At 50.6% G+C, this 21744-nt stretch overlaps 1 protein-coding gene across 1 annotated transcript; it reads left to right on the top strand.

Moving 5' to 3' along the window:
* The first annotated feature begins 390 nt into the window (after window positions 1-390).
* Mmrn2 (multimerin 2) lies at window positions 391-21235 on the top strand. Its single transcript, XM_021635995.2, has 7 exons — window positions 391-641; window positions 13876-14004; window positions 14081-14187; window positions 14282-14362; window positions 15029-15202; window positions 15307-17100; window positions 19739-21235. Exons 1-7 carry the CDS (start codon window positions 478-480, stop codon window positions 20113-20115), a joined length of 2826 nt encoding a protein of 941 aa, XP_021491670.2. The 5' UTR covers window positions 391-477; the 3' UTR covers window positions 20116-21235.
* The last annotated feature ends 509 nt before the right edge of the window (window positions 21236-21744 follow it).

The raw sequence follows: 21744 nt of genomic DNA on the forward strand, positions 1-21744 counted from the left end.
GCATAGTTCCTTTTCTTCTCTGAGCTTTTACCCACCTGCTGGCTCCCATAGACCAGCACAGACAGGTGCTGAGAGGGCGTGGGTGTGCCTGCTCCCTACTTCCTGGCCAACAGTATGGGGACAGCAGATCTCCAGAGACCCACACTTTCTACAGCTCTATCTCCAGGCCCAGGACAGAATCCTGTAGAAATGGATTTGACAGGGCCACCTTCATGTGTCTTCATACCCCCAGTGTCCCTGATTCAAGAGCCCTTAGGACACGGGAATTGGCCTGAGTGGTTGGTGGCCTCAGAGGGGGCCAGGCTGGAAAAGGCGGGGGCGGATGAGACTTACCGGGTGGGCAGGACCAAGCCACTTCCTCCCTTTGTTGTCCTCGTGTTTTCTTTTCTTTCTGAGATTTCATTTGAAGACCACATCACCAGCAAATTTGGGAGTCACTTGCAAGGCAGAGCCTCAGCAGAATCAGCTAAGCCCGCCATGATCCTCACACTGCTTCTGGGCCTTGGGGGGTACCTGAGTTGGGGACTGCTGGGGGCCTGGGCACAGGACCCTGGTACCAGGTTCTCTGATCCCAACAGAGCCAGGGTGACTACAGGCTGGAAAATAGAGACTGAGGACACCGGCAGAGACCCTGTCAGACGGTAAGGAAATCCCGGCCTTGGCAGAGGTCCCCGAAACACATCTGTGGAATGGGCTGATGTGTAGCTATCTCTGTGGTTAACGGGTGCTAGTTTTCTGTGCTAGTGCTCCCCAGCCCAGGCTGAGAATACCAGGGTGATCCCTGCTTGACCCTTAGCAAGGGGCTTTGGCTGGGGCTGCAACAGGGAAGGCAGCTCTCACTACCGGCCTGGGACTCAAGAGGGACTGTTGTTCTAGATGCTTCCAGCTGATGAGGCTGTGGCTCCTGCTCTTTGAAGGAACTCAGCTCTGAAAGCTGAGCCCCAGCAAGGCTGGCCCAGCCTAAACCCTAGGGGACGGCCGCTCCCAGGGAAGGCATTTGGATCTAAGTGCCCATGGTACCAGACCATGATTGCTGTACAGTGAGCAAGGGCACCACAATCCCCAGAGCTCGTGGAGGCGGGGAATCCTAGAGCGATTCCATGAGGCCCCCTCTGTGGACAGGACGCAGCCGGGCCCCAGACATGGTTTTCTAACATCCTCTTTATGCTTAGAGGTACCTGGACTCTGGTCTGTCCCTCAGGATTTGGAGTCTCATGACTGAACATGTCCGAGGCAGAGCACAGGGGCCACTTGCTGGGCCAGCCTCTGGGGCTCCGTTTTTCAAGTATTATCCATATTAACCACCCCTACAGCCTTATTCACAGCACAGGAGCCTATGGCTTACAATGGTTGACTAACTGGCCCCCGGTCACAGCCAAGGATTAGGATAGCTGGACCTTCACTTTCACACCCAGCTCTCAGAGTGGGAACCCCTCGATCTATACTGTGCCAACTCGCCCACCCACAGCCTCCCTACTACATAAGAGAGGGTGTGTGATAGAGTTCCCACGCCTGTCTGGACCAGGTTTCCATCTGCTTCTGACACCCCCAAGGGAATATGTGTTGGGTGCTTTCTGGAAAGCGTGCTTGGCCGTGGAGGAGCCGCAGGGTGAGAGGAAGCGTTCGATGCTTCGTGAGGAAGGGGTGGTGTAGGGAAAGAGGTGTCCTGTCCATTTCAGTTCTACCACAGGCTCCCAAGCACAGGCGGCTGTTGATTCGGGCAGTCCTGCCTCCCACCTCCGGCTTCAGGACCAGGGACCAAGCCTTTCTTTCCCAAAGCCACCAGCTGCAGGTCCCGGTCTGCAAATTCCTCCTCACATTGTGAAGGAAAGGACGGAGGAACTTGAGAGGCCAGAAAGGAGGCGCTTTGGTCCTGGTTCTTCCCACATCCTGGATGTGGAGATGGCCTGCTTGCTCCCTTAGCCCCTGAGAGCAGAGGACAGGACCCTCCATCCTTCCCTGGATGGTGTTGCCAGACTCCAGTGACTAAAGGGTTTGTGCATACTGCACTGCCCAGATGACCTGAGCTAGGACTCCTGCCGACTGGGCTTTCCTCCCCACATCCCCAGAAGCTTGGACCCTGCAGCCCAAGCCCAAGTTACTGAAGTATCTATCTGGAGGACCTGGTGGGAAAGGAAGGAAATACCGCAGTTTCCTGGGCTGATTGCTTCCCATGTTCCTGTGACAGGAGGCGGAAGTGCTGCTCAGGTCCTTGGACAGAAGGGGAAGGGGGGTGAGGGGGTCCTAGGAGCTGTGATCCATTACTCCATCAGCTCAGGGTGGGGGTGAGGATGGGGATGGGGAATCAGTATCAGTCACCAAATCTCTGCTGCCCAAATCAGCCCTCCTGCTGTCTATTTGGCCTTCCAGTTTTCAGAGCTCAGGGGCCAGGCAGGGCCTGGACTCGCAGGGATAAGAGCCTCTGGAAGAAGAGTGAAACAGAACAAGTTGGAGCCTCTGCAGGCAGCCTGGAAAAGCATGCTTCCTCTCACCCTGCGGCCCCGCCACGGCCAAGCACGCTTTTCCAGGCTGCCAGTCCCAGAGCAGATGGACATGGTTAGCTGCTTCCCAAGCCCCTGGGGGTCCTTCAGGGGCAGGGCCGAGGAGCTAGCAAGGAGCACATTTGGCTTTCCTGGGTAAGAGGTTCTTTTCAGTTCCTTGGCGTGGTCACTTGTCTAGAATCTGGGCTCCTCAGACCCAAGACAGCTGCTTCAGAGAGACTTGGTCTGTGGTGGGGACCATGCTGAGTGTGGGAGAGATGACCACATTGTTGTGACATCTCAGAGGAAAGGGGACGCCATTCAGGGCTTCAGATCTCATCAAGGATGGAGCCAGGTGTTCCTTGTCTCACACAGGGTGGGGACACACAGTGTCATTCCCAGTAGCGGGCTCCTCCTAATAAAAGGAGCCCTAGGTACTTTCGTGGCTGGTAGCTCAAGGCCCAGAGCTGACCAACACATCACTAAAGGTCACACAGCAGAGCGATGTCACACAGCAGCAGAGTGGTGCCCCACAGGCCAAGGCTGACGCAGCTGGTCTTCGATGCAGGAGCCCCAACTCCAGGCTGCTTGTTGAAAGGGCTTTGGGCTTGCCTGCGAAGATATATCACCACTCCTGTTCCGACACAAAGCCCTTGGAGGAGTGTCTTCCCTGGGACGACACACTAACAGCTGCATGCAGGCCTCAGGAAACACAGCTGCCAGGGAGGACAGCCTCTAGCCTAGGAAGGAAAGGTAGAGATGGGCTTCTTGGCTAGCAAAGATACACTTTCACAAAAGCAGCCACGCAGCTGGGGCACATCCATTATGCAGAAAGCCTCAGCCTTCCCCCATAACAGGCGCTGTCAGCTTTCCCCACAAGCCCTCTCTGTGTCTCTAGGGACTCGACTTCTGCACATTTCCAGGAGTGGGAGGAGGAGGAGGGCCTGACTCAAGGTCACCAGAGTCCAGGAAGGAAAGGGGAGGAGAGCTTCAGGTCCCCCAGCTCCCACACAGGCTCAGCATCCCTCCTGTCTGTGCCCACCCAGGGTTGGGACCGGACCCTACCCTCGCTCCTGCCTAGCACCTGACCCTCAGTACGCCCAGCAGGGCTCCACATAGGAGGTACAGAAGAAGGCGCAGGCCTGAGGCAGAGGCAGTAAGAACAATGGGGAGTTTCAGCATGTCCAGCCCAGGGCACATGTGCTGAGGGCCTCCCAAGAGCTGCCAAGAGCTGGAGGAAACCAAAGCAAAGGTTAGGAATTTTCCCAGGGCTTCGAGGCTGGCTGCCTGTGCTTTGCCAAGCGGGGAGCTGCCAAAGGAGGGGAGAGGCGGCAGCGGCAAGGCAGCTCAGAAGAGAAAGTTCCTACGCAGGAAGGGTGGGTAGCGTGGCTTTCAGTTCAGGAGGGAGAGCTGGAAAGTCCCGTCACCCCTGGCAGGCTGGACCAGGCCCGGCACGGCAGACACAGGCAGACACAGGCCTCCTGGGCTCTGTAACAAGCTTCAAGGTGCGGGGCTTGTTTAGACTTGTTTGAGGCATTCTGGGTAATTCCTCATTGTGAGACTATGACACCGGCCCTGTGCATCTCAGGACATTGACTGGTCATTCGCAGGACATTCTGTCTGTCTGTCTGTCTCTGTTTGTCTCTGTCCGTGTGTGTGTGTGTGTGTGTGTGTGCGCGCACACATGTATATGTCTACTTGTATGTGAAGGCAAGAGCTTGACATCGAGTGTCCTCAATCCCTGTCTATTTTTTTTTTTGAGGCAGGGTCTCTCACGGAGCCCCCAGTTCACTAACTCAGTTATACTGGTGGTCCTATAAACCCCGGAGATCCTCCTGTCTCTGCTCCCGCAATGCTGGGATTACAAGCGCCTGCTACCATGCCTGGCTTTTTCATGTGTGTTGGTCTAGACGGAGGTTCCCGTGCTTGCACGGACCAGTGCTTTGCCGGCGAGCCATCTCCCAGGCCCCTCACTATGACATTGTCATACATTCATACTATGTGTTTGGTCATGTCCACACCCTCCCTATTGCCCTCTTCTTCTCCCTCATCCCATCATCTTGCTCTATTTAAATAGCCTTTCTTTTACCTCCAGGCCCTTTTGTTAGTGCTCCCTGCATATGAGAATAAACATGAGACACTTGTTTTTCTGAGTGTGGCTTATTTTCTCTAATATGATGATTTCTAGTTACATCAATTTTCCTGTAAATGACATTATTTCAGTCTTCTGTATGACTGAATATATATTTCACACGTATATACATACCATATATATCATGTATAAACAACATATATATATACGTGTGTGTGTGTGTGTGTGTATAATTTTTTTCTTGGTTTTTCAAGACAGAGTTTCCCTGTGTAATAGTCCCTTGGCGTCCTGGACTCACTTTGTAGAGTAGGCCGGCCTCGAACTCACACAGATCCACCTGCCTCTGCCTCCCGAGTGCTGGGATTACGTAGTTTTCTTTATCCACTTACCTGTTGATAGATGCCTACTCTAACTCCACGCCGCGACTGTCGCAAGCATTGCCTGGTAGACAGGCTATGCAGGTGTCTCCGTTTGCTGGCACTGGAGCGCTATAGCTGGACCATGTGGCAATTATGTATTTTGTTTTAGTTTAGGTTTATTTTTCTTTATTTTTGTATACATTTTGTAAAGTAAAATACGCAACGGAAATTTATTGTACCTCATAAATACACACAAAAATACTTTCTGCTACTTAAGAAGATGAAAATTTTAAAAATTAAAATAAAAACATGTTGTGTGAATGGGTGTGTGCCTGGTGCCGGAGGAGGCCAGGAGAGGGTTGTGGATCCCCAGGAACTGGAGTTATAGACAGTTGTGGAGCCATTACATAAGGTGCTGGGAATTGAACCTGGGTCCTCTAGAAGAGCAGTCAGTGCTCTTAGCCACCGAGCCATCCCTCCAGCCTGTTTATTTTTGGGACAGGATCTCTATATGTAGCTCAAGCTGGCCTTGAGCTCCCTATATAGTCCATGTTGGCTTCAAACTTCTGCTCCTCCTACTTCCTGCCTCCCGAGTACTGGGATTATAGGCATGCCCTGATATGACCAGCAGGAACTTCTACATTTTTATCTGTTTTGCACTAATTTTCGTTCTCACTTCCACCTCCATATCCTGGCCAGCATTCCTATATTTTGTTTTGTTTTGACACAGGGTCCATGATAGCCCAGGCTGGCCTTCCTTTCTTTCTTTCTTTCTTGTTTTTTTTGAGACAGGATCTTATGTATTCCAGACACTGGCCCTAGAACTTGCTATGTAGCAGAGGTTGAACTCGAACCTCTGATCATCCTGCCTCCACCGCCTCACTGCCAGAGTGTTGGGCTTAAAGGCTTGTGCCACTGCTCCTGGTTTTATGTGGTGCTGGTGTTGAACTCAGGACTCTGCATGCCCTCTCCCAACTGCGTTACAATCCTCCTTTTGTGCACGTATGTGTGTGTTCATATGTGTGCATGCTTGTGTACACACGTGTGTGTGTTCATGCCTGTGCAGGCCTAAGGTCGACATCAAGCGTCTTCCTCAGTTGCTCTATACCCACTGAAGGGTCTCCCCTTGAACCTGGTGCTCACTAACTAGAGCAGATTAGTTGGGCGGCAAGCCCCAGGAATCCTCTTTGCCCCCCCAGAGCTGGATTCCAGGAGTGCGCCGCTGTGTCACCATGCTCACGTGGCGAGCACTTCCCAGCCCTAGTCCCCAGCCCCTGTTTGTTTTCTGTTTTTCCTTTTCAGGTCTTTCCACGTAGCCCAGGCTGCCCAAAAACTTGTACTCCTCCTTCGTCAGTTCCCTAAGTACTGGCATGATAGGCGTGTATCAGCATGCCTCCCACAATTTCATTTATATATTTAAAACTTCTATTTTTTTTTTTAGATGTATGTGCATCTATGCAGTGGCCAGAAAACAATGGCCACTGGGAAACCTATTTTTTTATGAAATGAAGTTTTTCCTGGAGCACAACTGGCCTCGTTTATTATGCATCTTCAATGACAGCTTCTAGATTACAGTGACAAGCTTGAGCAGCTGGGACGGACAAAGTCCATTCTGACCTGGAAAGCTCAGGGCCAGCTTCAAGGGCATCTGTCCTGCCCTTGCTCACAGCTCTGCCCTGGGGCTCTACAAGGCCTCCAGAGGGCCTACACTTGGGTGCATTTGTGCCAGTTACTATCTTAAAAATCTTTTTTTTAAAAAAAGACTTGTTTTATTTATTTATTACATATGCAGTGTTCTGCCTGCATGCCAACAGAGGGCACCAGATCTCGTTATAGATGGTTGCGAGCCACCATGTGGCTGCTGGGAATTGAACTCAGGACCTCTGGAAGAGCAGACAGTGCTCTTAACCTCTAAGCCATCTTTCTCCAGCCCCATCTTAAAAAACTATAATAGTTATTGAACAAAAAGCTCAAATTTCCACTCTGCCCTGGGCAAGTTGTGCAGCTAGTCTTGCGGAAAATATTTACCATATCTGTCTTTTTAGCGAGAAAGCCTGCTGACTTCTTGCTCTAGGTTGCCTCTCTATGATAAAATACTAATCAAAAGCAATTTGGGTGCAGTAAGAAAAGTCTTGCTTGACTTACAGGTTACAGCCCTTCTATTCCAGAATTAATATGTCTTCTCACTGGAAGTTAAGGCAGGAACTAAAGCAGAGACCTTGGAGGAAGCTGCTTACTTACCGAGGCTTCCGAGGCTGCCTTTCTTAAACAGCCCAGGTCCACCTGCCTAGGGATGACACCACCCACAGTGGGCTGGGCCCTCTTACAGCAATTAGACACAGGCCAAGCTGTTGTTTGTTTGTTTGTTTTGTCAAGACGGTTTCTCTGTGTAGCCTTGGCTGTCCTGGACTCACTTTGTAGATCAGGCTGGCCTTGAACTCACAGTGAACCACCTGACTTCCCGAGTGCTGGGATCACAGGCATGCACCACTAAGCCAGGCTTGACACAGGCCCATCTTATCTAGGCAGTTCCTCAACTGAGGTTCCCTATTCCCAGGTCACTCTAGAGCACCTCAGGTTCACAGCTGAAGCAACTCCTGGTCCCCAAAAGGGATAACGTTCAACTCATTAGGCAGTGCTTTTGTCATTGATCTCTGTATGAATTACACACTTAACATTGCTACTTCTTTGGAAGTACTATTGTCTACGAGTCAGATCCCATCTTCTTCCGTAGCTCTCAGAGGTAAACACCTGCAGGCACACACATACCCCTCACCATTCTCCCTTATCTTCAGAGTGTTTCTAGCCACGTGATGGTGACTGCTACTTGAGTTGAGTCTTGAAATAAACTGTGAATCATTTTTATCCGCTGCATGCGCTGAGTTTTCTCTGGAGTAAAACACTGTCTTTTGCTTTTTTTAAAATCTTTTTTCCTCTCTGCTTGGTTTTCTGTTTTTGTCACTGTTTAAAAGTTCAACTTCTCAGCCGGGCATGGTGGTACACGCCTGTAATCCTGGCACTCAGGGAGGCAGAGGCAGGAGGATCTCTATGAGTTCCAGGCAAGCCTGTCTATAAAGTGAGTCTGGGACAGCCTAGGCTACACAGAGAAACCCTGTCTCAATACAGAACAAAACAAAACCACACCAAAAAACAAAAAATAAAATAAAAGTTCAACTTCTCAGCTGGGCAAGGTGGCACATGCCTGTAATCCCAGCACTCAGGAAGGCAGAGGCAAACAGATCTCTGTGAGTTTGAGGCCAGCCTGTTCTACAAAGCGAGTCCAGGACAGCTAAGGCTACAGAGAAACCCTGTCTCAAAAAACTAACTAACTAGCTAGCTAGCTAGCTAACTAACTAACTAAGTGAAGTTCAACCTTTCAACCATTCATCTATATCTACTCTTAGCACTCTTATCAGATGCTCAACCAACTCTTCCTGAAGACTCTTCCAGAGCCGCCCTGCAGGCTGCCCTCTGGACTACATCGTTGGCTCACGATTGTCCTGAGTGCTGTGCCCGCGTGTATGTCTATGCATGATGCATGTGCCTCGTGTCTGCAGAGGCCAGAAGAAGCTCCCTGGAACTGGAGCTGGTCCCCCAGAAGAGTAGCTAGCTCTTGTTTGTTTGTTTAGTTATTTATTCATTCATGTATTTAATACTTCTCGCGTGTATTACATTCTGACTGAAGTTTCCCCTCCCTCTACTCCTCCCAGTCTCCAGCCACCCACCCCCTCCCTTCTCCCTGTTTCTCCCTCTCTCTGTTTCCCTTCAAATAAAGAGCAGGCCTTCCAGGGGGAGTATCAACCAAACATGGATGACTTTATAAGCTATCATAATGGTAGGCACAATCCCTCATGTCCAGGCTGGATGAGGCAACCCAATAGGAGGAAAAGGGTCTCAAGTGCAGGCAAAAGAGTCGGAGACATCCCTTTCCACTCCCACTGTTAGGAGGAGTCCAACAAGAACACAAAGCTACACAACCACAATATATACGCAGAGGACCTAGCTCAGTCTCTATGAGCCCTATGAGTCCTGCTTAGTTGATTTCATGGGCCATCTCTCTTGGTATCCTTGATACCTCTGGCTCCTACAATCCTTCCTCCCCCTGTTCTATTGGGTTCCCCTAGCTCTGCCTAGTGTTTGGCTGTGGGTCTCTGCATCTCTCTGATGCTTAGGCTAAGCACCAATCTGAGTATAGCAGAATATTATTCGGAACCATTTTGTGGCCTTTTTTTTTTTCAGTTATGTTTTGTTCTATCCTGGGTCTTGTGCTGTCCAGACTCTAGTTCCTGGCCATGCAGGCAGTATCAGGCGTGGGCCTCAAGTTGGACCAGTCACTGATTGGCCATTTCCACAAGTTCTGTACCACCATGACCCCAGCACATCTTGCAGGCAGGACAGATTATAGGTGGAAGCTTTTGTGGCTGGATTGATGTCCTAGTCCCATTTTGGGGAGCTTTGCCCGGTTATAGAAGATGGCCAGTTTGGCTCGGTGTCCCCCATTACCAGATGGGGTCGCTCTTGTAGATTCTGGGAGTTTGCACTGTACCGGGTTTCCAGATTGCCACCCAAATGCCCCGAGTTCCAGTTGTGTCTCCCAGTACTCTCTCCCTCCACCACCCACACAAGCTCCCTTCTGTTCCCACCTTTACCTGTGCTCAGTCCACCTGCAAAATCTATTCTATTTCCCCTTCCCAGGGAGATTCATGCATTCCTCCCTTGGCCCCTTCATGTTACTTAGCTTCTCTGGGTTTGTGGGTTATAGCATGATTATCCTTTATTTCATAGCTGATGTTCATGTATAAATGAATACATAACATGTTTGTCTTTCTGGGTCTGGGTTAACTCACTCAGGATGTTTTTTTCTAGTTTCATCCATTTGCCTGCAAACTTCATGATGTCTTTTTTTTTTTTTTAAACAGCTAAGTAATATTCCATTATGTAAATGCACCACATTTTCTTTGTCCATTCTTCTGTTGAGGTACATCTAGGTTGTTTCCAGTTTCTGGCTATCATGAATAGAGCAGCAATGAATATGATTTAGCAAGTGTCCTTGTGGTAGGACAGAGTATTCTTTGGATATATGTCCAGGAATGGTATGACTGAGTCTTGAGGTAGGTCAATCCCCAATTTTCTGAGGAACTGTTTTGTTGATTCCCATGGCGGCTGTACAAGTTTGCACTTCTACCGGAAATGGAGCAGTGTTTTCCTTGCAGCGAGTCCTCTTAACTACCGAGTCATCTCCGTAGCCTCACAAGACAGAATCTTGATATATAGCTTAGTCTGCCTTTAGAGTCACCATATAGTTCAGGCTAGCCTGGAACTCAAAATCCTCCTGCCTCAGACTCTGAGTGCTAGGACTCTAAGCATTCTCCACCACAACTGGCTGTTTCATTCTCTGGCACTGGTGGATTTCCTGGGTCCAAGCGGCACTCAATTCTAGGCTGTGCCTTGGAGTGACCCAGAGAGTTCTAGAATGCTAATGCACTGGCCCAGACTTGTGGTCTCCTGAAACTGGTCTGGGGTTGGGCTTAGAGATTTATTGTTATTATTACTTTATGATGAAGCTTGGGAGTGAATCCCTGGCATGCTCAGTACATACTCTACCATCAAGACGCACCTTCAACCCACAGGGGACTTTTACTTTTAAAAAGCCACTGATGGTCTTGATGTACAGGCAAGGGTTGGAATCACCTTATTAGTAATCTGCTAAAAAGTACATGGGAGACACAGCTTAGAAACCTGCTATATCTGACTTATTAATTAATTATTTTTGAGATAGAGGTCTCACTCAGGCTGGCCTTGAACTCTGAGCTCAAGCAATCCTCCCAGTTTAGCAGCTGAGTAGACAACCTGATTGGAACTTGTTGTGTTTGAAAACATGTCTATTCTATAGTCTTCTGTTGACTGATAGATAATATGTACATAGGATTCTAGTAAGCAACTTTTTCTGCCAATATTTTTAATCTATATTTCACTATATTTCTTTTCCAGGGGATGTTGTTGAGAGGTTCAAAGCCATTCTTCTCTGTGTGTGTCTGTATGTGTGTTGGCTTTCCTTTCTATAAAATGTAAATATAACCACCTTGCTCCCAGAGTTCTAAAATTTTATAATGGTGAGCTTTGATGTGAGTTCATTTCTACCTTATTGCAGGCACTTAGTGAGCCTTTTGCATCTTTTTTTTTTTAAGCCTTTTGCATCTTAAAACATAAGTCTTTTTCTCTCTGGTAGGCACACACACACAGTTTCATCAGATCCTTCCCTTTGCTTGTTATCCTTGTCATTTGGATGTTGGCCATGAGAATGATGCTCTTTCTTCTCACTTTCATCTCCACTCGCTCTTACTGTCTTCCTGCCATTTGTTTACTTTATTTATTTATTTATTTAGTGTCTGAGTGTTTTGTCTTTGTGTACATTCGTGTACCAAATGGATGCTGGGTGCCCATGGGGTCAGAAGAACCAGAATTAGAGATGCTTGTGAGCTGCCTTGTGGGTGCGGTAAGGGAACCTGGGTCCTCTGCTGGAGCAGCAAGTGCTCTTATCTACTGAGCCATCTTTCTGGTGTCGGTTTTTATTTTGGTTTTTGTTTTGGAAACAGGGTCTCACATAGCCCAGGCTAGCCTAAATCTCACTGTGTAGGTGATGTTGCTGTTGGCTTTCTGATCCTTCTGCTTCCACCTCCTAATTGTTTGGGTGACTGGACTGAGCCACCAAACCTGTTTTTACTCTGTGCTGGGAATGCAGCCTGGCTCTTCCTGTCTGCTAGGCCAGCACTCACCAGCTAAGCTATGTGCCTGGCCTGGGATTTTTTGTTTTTGTTTTTGTCTGTTTGCTTGCTTTTAATTTTCCCCTTCTGTTGCTAAGGTAGGCTTTCCATTTTCAAGTGTTCTCTTTGAATACCCTGCCAACACCTCCTGCTTCCCCCATCCCCACATAGCTCCTGTCTTGTTTCTTCGATGTGGTGACTTTTCACCTACCTGGAAGTACTAGTATTCTTTCCTTGTGCACAGACTTGAACCTTCTCCCAGTGGTCCATTTTGACCTCCCGATGATCTGTTTCGTTCTTCTTTTCAGTACTGAGGATTTAATTGGGGCCTCATACCTGCCAATTACACGCTCCAACTCCAAGCTACACCTTGGTCCAGCTTCCTTGTTTTGCAATAGGTTTTTCTCTGGGTCATCCTCAGAGGTCGGGTTGTGCCTTTCTGACCTGTTTTGATGTAGGAGGCTCTGTTGGACCAAGAGACTCTCCTCATGTCAGCATCTTCAGGTCTCTTTTGCTGGGACTAGCTAGTTTTCCTGCAAAGCTTTCCTGGCCTGATGCCTATAAGGTAAAGGCTGCTTGTCAGGCTTCTAGGAACCTGGTAGGAAAGCAGGCTGTGTGGTGTGGTGTGGTGTGGTGTGGTGGGGTGGGGTGAGCAGGAACGTGATGTCTCAGGAGCACAATGGATGTGGTCACACAATAAGCATTACATCTTTAATGGTGCCTAATGGCCCCAGGGCAAAGAGCAGCTTCAGAATGTGAAATTGCAAACAAGCCACCCAATCAGCAAAGCCCCTGAATATTGCTGCTCTCTGAGACCTACAAACATGGCCACTTCCTGCATGTCCCCATCACCTGGACCAAGATGACTGAATTTCTCCCCTAGACCCTAAAACCATTATCATTACCATTATCCATATCTTACTGACTTGCATCCTTTCTGGACCCTGGACCCAGACTGCTTCTGTGATATTGCTTCCCTGCTTGAAACCTCTCAGTGCTTCCCCATGACCTCAAAAAATGGCCCAGTTCTTCTTCTGGTACCCATGCCTCCCTAACATAGTTTCTAGTTCCTTTGCCTCTATCTGCTCTCTCTTCTGACTTCCAGCTCCTTGTGTGTCTTGCCCTTTAGATACTGCACACACACACATGAGGTATATATCTGATATTTATATATATCTCAGACCTTTTATAGGTCTAACCACATCCCTTCTGTGCTTGCCTGTTCTCCTTGGGACCCTTAAGGGAAAGTCTGTGCTACCATAGTGTCACAGCAAGTGCTGAACTTCAGCCCAGTGCCCGTCACCCAAGAGATGCTGAATTGCATGGGGCAGCAGAGGCAATGGCCACTTACATCTCTGGAGACCTTTGTTCTGAGAGTGGACTATGAGGGAGGATACTTTGACCCTTGCATTGAACCCAGGGAGCCAGCCCTAGGTCAGCGTGAGCATGCTCTGCATCGCAGGCCCTCTGCAGTGCATGCTGGCAAGAGTAAAAGTGGAGAGGCTGCCTCCAAAGCGCTGAGCACACCGAGGGTGATCTCCAGCTGCCCTGCAGGATCACTAAGTGAGGGCCTTTCCCAGAGAGGAAAGGTTCCACCCAAGCCACCTTCTTTCCCCAGTAACTGCCAGGAAGCCAGATGCCCAGGAGGCAGGGCCAGAGAGTAGATTCTGGTGAGAAAAGATAGGAGAATTGGGCAGCTGCCAGGACAGGGCACCAAGTGCCTCTAGAGCCCCTGATACTCCACGCCCTTGGAAATGGCACCAGCCTGGTCAACTAGAGATGGGAAATAAGAACTCCTTAAGTATATTGCTTAAGATCACAGCCACAAAACGCAGATTCAGGGACCTAAGGCTCCCCAAACCCAGCTGCACCACGATGACCCCTGGTGTCGAGGGAGCAGTGAGACCTCCTCCCCACCCCCTGCAGGTAGCTATGTTATGAAAATGGGGATTCTAGGTCTCACTCCACTGGCCCTGGGAGGCTTTGGGAAGACACTGGGTCAGGGGCTCTTTTGAGTGGCTTTGTAGAGCCTAGGAATTAAGGCAACACCTTCCTTCCCTTGCATTTAACGGTTTCCAGACTCCCAGAGCTGGGGAGAACAGGAGGCAGGATAGAACATCCCTAAACATCTCGGAAGGGACCAGGCAAGGTTCAGCAATCTTCTATGGCTTCTTTTCCAGGAACTGGTGCCCTTACCAGAAGTCCAAGCTGGTCACCTTCATAGCTGCTTGCAAAACAGAGAAATTCCTGGTCCACTCACAACAGCCATGTCCACAGGGGGCTTCTGACTGCGAGAGAGTCAAAGTCACGTGAGTGGGGTGGACAGGCCATTTCCAGGCCCGGTTGGGCTTACCAGGGGTGCTGAGGCCCTGCCTTCTTCCTCAGGTACCGAGTGGCCCAGAAGCCTGTGTACCAGGTCCAGCAGAAGGTGCTGATCTCTGTGGATTGGAGGTGCTGCCCAGGGTTCCAGGGTCCGGACTGCCAGGACCATGGTAGGGCTTCCCAAAGCCCCCTCTCAGCCCTGACCCCATAAAGCATGCTGTCTCTCTGACTTCTGGGATGAGCATACCCTGCTTCCTTCTGCAGATCCCACAGCAAGCCCCGAGCCCACAGAGGCGAGTGGCAAGCTCAGAGAGACCTGGGACCAGCTGGATGGCTTTGACCTTGGTGCGTTGCTCTCCTGGAAGGAGAGTTCACATGTTTCGTTCTTCCTCCTCCGATGGGCTGTACCATCTCAGGAAAACTTGGCCCTTAGAATCAGCGTGGGTTTCCTGTGGCCCTGCGCTATTCTCTGGGGCCAGGTTCCCAGAGCCCTTTGCCTACTGCCTGGAACTGATTCCCGTCCCTTTTACTGACCCCATTTTTCTTGGAAAGCTGGCTTTGCCAGGTACCTTTCTTGATCTTTGACCTATACAAGCTTCCAGGCCTGGAGGAAGCTCTTCCACACACTTGCACCTCCCTCCCCTCCCCTCAATACCAGGGCCTGGAAGCCATTTTGCCCCTGGTGCCAATGTCAACACAAGAATCACCATTTATGAATTGATTTCAAGGGAATAGATGTCATTATGTGATCAGCTATCTATTGGTTAGAGCTGTCAGGAATGAAAGTGTGGCCAAGGAAAGAAATAAGCTGACTGATTAGTCATGTCTGCTGTGGGTATGTGTGAAAAAGTGATAGCTCAGAGATCTACATTTGCCCTTCCTAGAAGGCTAATGGTTTCTAAGTCCCAGTTCAAAAGAGACCAACATACTCTCCTGCTCTGAGTCCCAAGTCTTTTCCTGACCCAGGCCTGGTGAGTCGGCCTTTAACACTTATGCCTGGTGTGTTTTCAGGCCACCCCATCACAGAATTCAGTGAGATCAATGGGCCACAGGAAAGACAGGAACACCAGCTTCAAAATCTCCAGAATGATGCCCAGCTGGCAGAAGATGGCTTCCCAGGCCTTTGGGAGGCCCCGGACAGCAACCTCACAGCTGAGATGACAGAAGCCAATCAAACAGAATCCGGTGAGTAGCAGCCCCCGAGAAGACCAGACTTCAAAGGCCCTACTCTCCCAGCCTGGGAAGAGGTGTCTGCAGCTGACCTGTGTGAAACATGGTATCTGTTGCAGAGTTTCCTGGCAGGACATCAGAGCACCCGCTGCAGCCCCAAATCGATGCGTTCCTGCAAGCACACTTCACTCCCGTCTGGAAGAGCTTCAGTGAGAGTTTGCACAGCCTCTCCCAGGCTATCAGAAACTTGTCTCTTGATGTGGCCGCCAATCGCCAGGCCATCAAGATGATCCAGGAGGTCACCGTGGCCAGGGCTGACTTCCAAGAGCTTGGTGCCAAGCTTGAGACCAAGGTCCAGGAGAATAGCCAGAGACTGGGCCAGCTGTGGCAGGATGTGGAGGTCCAGCTGCATGCCCAGCGCCGTTCCCTGCACCATGCCCTCTCTGAGGTCCAGGCTGAGGTGGGCACCAAGTTAGAGCAGCTCGTCAAGGCTCAGGAACATCCAGGGACCAATGGCAGCCTGGTGGTAGCAGCTGCAGCTGCGGCAGCAAGGCCAGAGCCAGAGAGCCTGCAGGCCAGGCTGGGGCAGCTGCAGCGAAATCTCTCTGCCCTGCACGTGGCCGTCAACCAGAGGGAGGAGGCGCTGCAGAGCACTCTCGAGGAGATGAACAGTATCCTGAAGCAGCACGTGGACGAAATCAAGGAGCTGTATTCTGAATCGGATGAGACCTTCGACCAGATCAGCAAGGTAGAACGGCAGGTGGAGGAGCTGCTGGTGAACCACACGGGCCTTCGAGAGCTGCGGGTCATCTTGATGGAGAAGTCCCTGATCATGGAGGAGAACAAAGAGGAGATGGAGAGGCAGCTCTTGGAGCTCAACCTCACTCTGCAGCACCTGCAGGCAGGTCACGCCGACCTCATCAAGTACGTCAAGGACTGCAACTGCCAGAGGCTCTACTCTGACACGGACGACATCCGGGAGGGCCAAACGAACGCCATGCGCACTGTGGAAGAGACCCAAGGGAGCCTGGATGAACAGCACCAGCTGGACGGTCCTTCTTTGCTGGCCTTGCAAAGCACTGTAGATGCCATGTCCTCAGCGATGGACGCGTACAAAGGAGAGGGTGAGCGGGCGCGGGCCGAGAGGGCCCAGCTGCGGAGCAAGCTGCGGGCTATGGACCGCGAGGTGGAGGCGCTGAAGGCGGCGGCGAACGGGACCCGCAAAGAGGTGCGTCGCCTGCACGGCTCTTTCGCGGCGCTGCTGGAGGATGCGCTGCGGCATCAGGCGGTGCTGGCCGCACTCTTCGGGGAGGAGATGATGGAGGAGCTGTCGGAGGAGACCCCTCGCCCGCTGCCTCTGAATTACGAGCAGATCCGCCTCGCCCTGCAGGACGCGGCCACCGGGCTGCAGGAACAGCTGTTCGGCTGGGAGGCCTTGGCCACTCGGGTGGAGACCTTGGAGCAGGCCGCAGGGGGCCTTGTGGAGCAGCGCCCTCCACTGGCAGAGCGACGGGAGCCCGGCCACACCTCGGGGAAAGAGGGGGAAGCCATGGCTTTGGCGGACCTGCAGCAGGAGGTCGAGCGCCTGAGGTCCCACGTCAAGCAGGTTGGGCAGTGCTGTGAGGCCTCCCTCAACGGCTCCCTCGAAGACGTACAGACCGTGCTCTCGGACACCCGGCGTAGCCTGGGACAGCACCAGCAGCTCTTCCACAGCCTCTTCCAGAACTTCCAAGAGCTGGTGGCAAGCAACACCAGCCTGGACCTGAGTAAGCTGCAGGCCATGATGAGTAAGAAAGACAAGAAAGGCCTGGGAGCATCCCGGAAAAGGGAGAAGAAGCAAGTGGCCATGTCTGCGGATGCGCACGCCAAAGGGCTGGAGCAACGTGTTCTGTACTCAGAGCTCTGGGAGGCAGGTGAGTGCCTGGGGCCTGGAGAGTGACTGTGTGAATCTAGGACGGAGCTATCTGCCGACCCAGCTGCTCCCTTCTCCTCTCTGGGGATGGGCATGAGGGGCGAGAAACCAGGATCACTGGTCACCCCCACTCAGGGGCCTACCTCCAGGGCTTATGGGCCTCTTACGCTCCCCGGAGTACAGGAGGGTCTGAGTCCCAAGAATCAGTTGTAGTTGCAGAACCCATGAGTCGGCCGAGGCCCCAGCTGTGGCGCAGAGTGGAATGTCTCCACCTTCACCCCATCTTTCATCAGCTCCCCCCTGCACTCTAGGGAGGGTAGATTAGAGCAGGGGTCACCCGTCACGGCAGCACCCACCGGAGGTGACACAGGGACAGACCTTCCCCTCGTAGTAAATACAGTCGGCTGTGTAAATATCCTTCGATACTTTCCCTGGGCTTTCTCAGGACGCAGCCTGCGCTGCTCAATCATGCCTTCATTATCATCACATCTTACCTGGGGCTCAAGACCAGGAAATGACATTCTAACCTAACCAGTGAGCAGCACAATGAGGCCAGCTCTCAGGGGCAGCAAGTCCACAGAAGGCTGAACCCGGAGGCGCTCACGTAAGAGTTGTTACCAAAACTGAGAGCTTCGTCTCCCCAGCACGGGCTTAGTATGCAGGAACCCAGTGCGAGTGGTGCAAGTCCCAGCACGCTTCTCACCAATTGCCTGACTGATAAGGTCAGGCCTCTGTTTCCTCCTGCAGTATTTTTTTTTTTTTATTCGAAAATATTTTTCCCTTTAACAACTCTTTTCTTGCGAGGTGGCATAGAGCTTGAATTTGTGCCCTTCGGGGAAGTGCACCCTCAGCTTTCACAGTGCTTCCATCTCCTGAAACCCATCGGCCTTCCTTCGCCTAGGAATCCTTCGCCAGATGTAGGCAGGCCGAGAGAACCGCCAGTAGGGGGCGCTGCAGGAAAGTCTCCTTTCATTGAAGCAGGCGCTCCACCTGCTGGGTGCTTAAGGGACTGAAACACCAGACCTGTTTTCAGTGTGGCAGGAACAGGAAAAGCTATTCATAAACAATTCTCATTAAGTCTTCCAGACACAGAGAGAAGCAACATTTCGTCATTCCTAAAGCTATTTCTGGATTTGGAGGCAAAATGATGGACTTAAGTCATTAACTGCTCCGCAGACTTCTTTGAGGCCTTGGTTCCGTTTCCTGAAAAATAGGAGACACAGACACACACACCGACACACATACACAGTGATGTCTGGACTCCAGTAAGGTACACTGTTCTTGTCCCATCTCATGACTGTCAGTTTGCCCTTCAGCTTCCTAAATAGGTGGAGTAGCCAGCGCCCTTCCTCACTGCACAGGTGGGTGTTTCTCTGCCTCTAGTTTCAGTAGGCTTGTGCTTCTGCAAGTGAGGACAGGAGAGCACCCCAAATCACAGGGCCAAGGTCTGCATGTGTGCTCTGGATCAGCAAACTGTCCCTTTATAGGTTTCAATTTTCCCACATGCAGTGCTAGGGCTTTGTGTGGCACTTTGGAAATTATGTTAAGATGACTAACCAGGGCTGGAGAGATGGATTAGCAGTTAAGAGTTCTGGCTGCTCTTCCCAGCACCCACATGGCGCTCACCATGTCGATGCTGTGAATTCAGGTCTGAGGGATCTGGTGAGCTCTTCTGGCCTCCGGGGGCACCACCCATGCACATGGGACACAGACATACATGCAGGAACACTATCCATACACATAAAATAACAAACACAACAATTTTAGATGACCAGCTAGAGCCCTCCCCACCCTCGCCCCTGCTCAGGGAGGTCTTACTTGTTGCTCAGACTGGCTTTGAAATCAAGATTTTCTAAGAGGGTTTGGAGGGAGGAAAGGGAAGAAAAAAAAGTTGTAATTATAACCTTGAATTTTTTTTAATATTTAAAAGAAAACAATAAAGTATTTGTAAAATTAAAAAAAAAAAAGAAATCAAGATTTTACTGCCTCTGTCTCCAGTGTTAGAATTACAGCTGTTAGCTACCATGCCTGGCAAGCTTTTCCTTTATGGTCTTTGTGCCCACATCTGGTGAGAACACCATTCCTGCTCCCAGTTATTTCCCAGTATTATTTTGTGGATAGGTAATAGTTTCTTTTTCCTCAGATGCCTCATGATACCTAGCAGTTATGTGCTGGGGGCATGCCTTGGTGGCAGAGCCCTTGTCTAGCATGTGTGTGGTCCTGTGTTCCATCCCTAACACTGATTTGAAAGGGAGGGAGGGAGGGAGGAGGGGAGGAAGGGAGGGAGGGGAGAAAGACCTTTGGCAGGAAGCAGACAACCGGGAGCTGGATACCCAGGCTTCTTGCACAGCCCACCAAGGCATAAATATCCAAAGATACTTATATCTCTAAAGTAGAAAGGATAGGATCAAAGAAAAAAGTTCTCTGTGAGGATCAAAGGAGAAAATGCCTTTGTCAGTCAGACAGCAGAGAGCAGATCTGTATTTCCTCTCCTCTTTGAAATCACACTGATTGAGACAAACACTCTGGGAATGTGGAAGGTATCTAGAAATAGTGTCTCGCTTGTAGCACAAGTAAGATGAGGATGGCAGAGTTGGTGAATGAATGAATAACTCACTGAGCATTCTCCCGCCCGCCAGGCTCCCCCGTGGCTTTCTATGCCAGTTCCTCTGAAGCGGCGAGTGCTCTGCAGATGGTGAGGTTCAACACCACATCCGTCAATGTGGGCAGCAGCTACTTCCCCGAACACAGCTACTTCCGGGCCCCCAAACGTGGTGTCTACTTGTTTGCAGTGAGCGTTACATTCGGCCCAGGCCCAGGCATGGGGCAGCTGGTATTTGAAGGTCATCACCGGGTTCCAGTTTACAGTACAGAACACGGGGGTACAGCCACTGCTTTTGCTATGGCAGAGCTGCAAAGGGGCGAGAGGGTGTGGTTTGAGTTAATCCAAGGGTCTGTAACAAAGGAGCGCCAACCGGGCACCGCATTTGGGGGCTTCCTGATGGTCAAGACCTGAACCCCCTCAGCTTGCATCAGACTTGGTAGACTTGCCAGCTGCTCTTAGCCCAAGGCTCTGGCCAGCGATGGCTGGAGAACATCTCGTGGCCTAGCCATTTCCTGGACACCTTCTGCAAAGACCTTCTTCTGGACACACAGGTTGGAGAGGCCAGGAAAGCTGCTCCTTGGACTGTGCCTGTGCCTGGAGTGGGAGCTGGGCTTCCCATGCCTTTCCCAATGGCATGGCTTGTCTTGGCTCTGAGACAATCATTTCTACAGCTTTTCCCTCCCATTTTGTTCCTTCGGTAGTTGGAAACTTCTGTACTACATTTAAACCTGTTCAGGTGTAGCTCAGTGACAGCATTTGATATGCAAAAGGTCCCAGGTTCTCTTTCCAATACCTCAAAAAACTTGAAGAAAAAAAAATATTTTTTTCCTCCCTGAAATTGGAAACAATTGTCCTATTACTACAGAAAAGCTAGTTAAAAACAGCCTTTTGCTGGGCATGGTAATGCATGCCTTTAATCCCATCATTTGGGAGGCAGAAGCAGGCTGATCTCTGAGTTCAGAGCAAGTTCAGGACAGCCAGGGCTCTGTTACACAGAGAAACCCTGTCTCAGAAAACCAAAACAACAACAACAACAACAACAAAAGCCCAGCCTTTCTGGCTTCAGAAGGGAGTTACCACCTGGTTGAATCAGCCATGGGAAATGAAATGGAGCCCTGGAGCCAGTCCCCAGCACTGTATAAACTGCGTATGGTGGCACCCATCCGTGACCTCAGCACGTGGAGCGAGCATGAGGATCAGACATTCGCAGCACCCTCAGCTTCCTGGCAAGCTCAAGGCTAGCCTGGGATGTTGTTTTGTGGTCTCAGAACAAGTTATTTTAACTTTCAGTCACCTCGCCCCTTGTCTGTATCTGTGTATTTAATTTTAGTTCCGCAGCCCTTTCTCCTCGCTTCGCTCAGTGCAAAGGCCAACAGATGCCAAACAGGGACAGCACCATGTGGCCTCACCCCTTTCATTCTCCCACTATCACGACGGTCCACACCTTCCCCCAGCATCTGTAAGGAAGGGAAGAGGAAAATTAAGCTCTCCTGGTAACAATCAACTTTGGAATAAAGCAATGCCCTCCAAAGCCCTGCCTTGTTTACTGTTGAAAGGGAAAACATTTGTGAAGCTTGCGGGGAAACGGGACAAATGAAACTGGGGTAAAAGTGACTCTCGTTCCAGGCGTGCTTGGCGTCAGCGATTAATATTCAGTTCATTCTACAAAGACTATCTAGAGGCCTTCTCAGCAGGCAGGGACACCGTCACTGGACAGGACAGTGCAAAATGGCAGTTCTTCCTGAATGTGACAATTTTCAAGTCTCTAGACCCCACGACAGGCTCAAGAGAGCAGCCACACAGTCGTCAGGAAATGAAGCAGGCTTTCGGTAGTGCTTAAGGTTGGTCGGACATCCTCTTCTCCATATTAAATGGGATTTGATTTGGTAATGGGTTGCTAGCAATTGTCATTGCTTGCTGGGGTCCTTAACTCAAATAATTGACCCTCAGGAATTACTTGCTACTACCCTCTGTGCATTCCAGTGTGCTGAGGTATCGGTGTCAGATGAACACTGATGGTTTGACCATGAGCTATGCCAC

Source organism: Meriones unguiculatus, chromosome 9, assembly GCF_030254825.1.
Source record: "Meriones unguiculatus strain TT.TT164.6M chromosome 9, Bangor_MerUng_6.1, whole genome shotgun sequence".
Lineage (NCBI taxonomy): Eukaryota > Metazoa > Chordata > Mammalia > Rodentia > Muridae > Meriones > Meriones unguiculatus.

Bases quoted from the DNA above. Each gene is read 5' to 3' on its own strand.
- Mmrn2 (XM_021635995.2), top strand. From the start codon at position 478: ATGATCCTCACACTGCTTCTGGGCCTTGGGGGGTACCTGAGTTGGGGA. The intron at 14,005-14,080 runs GTGAGTGGGGTG...CTTCTTCCTCAG, and splicing joins TGCGAGAGAGTCAAAGTCAC to GTACCGAGTGGCCCAGAAGC. The intron at 17,101-19,738 runs GTGAGTGCCTGG...CCCGCCCGCCAG, and splicing joins CTCAGAGCTCTGGGAGGCAG to GCTCCCCCGTGGCTTTCTAT.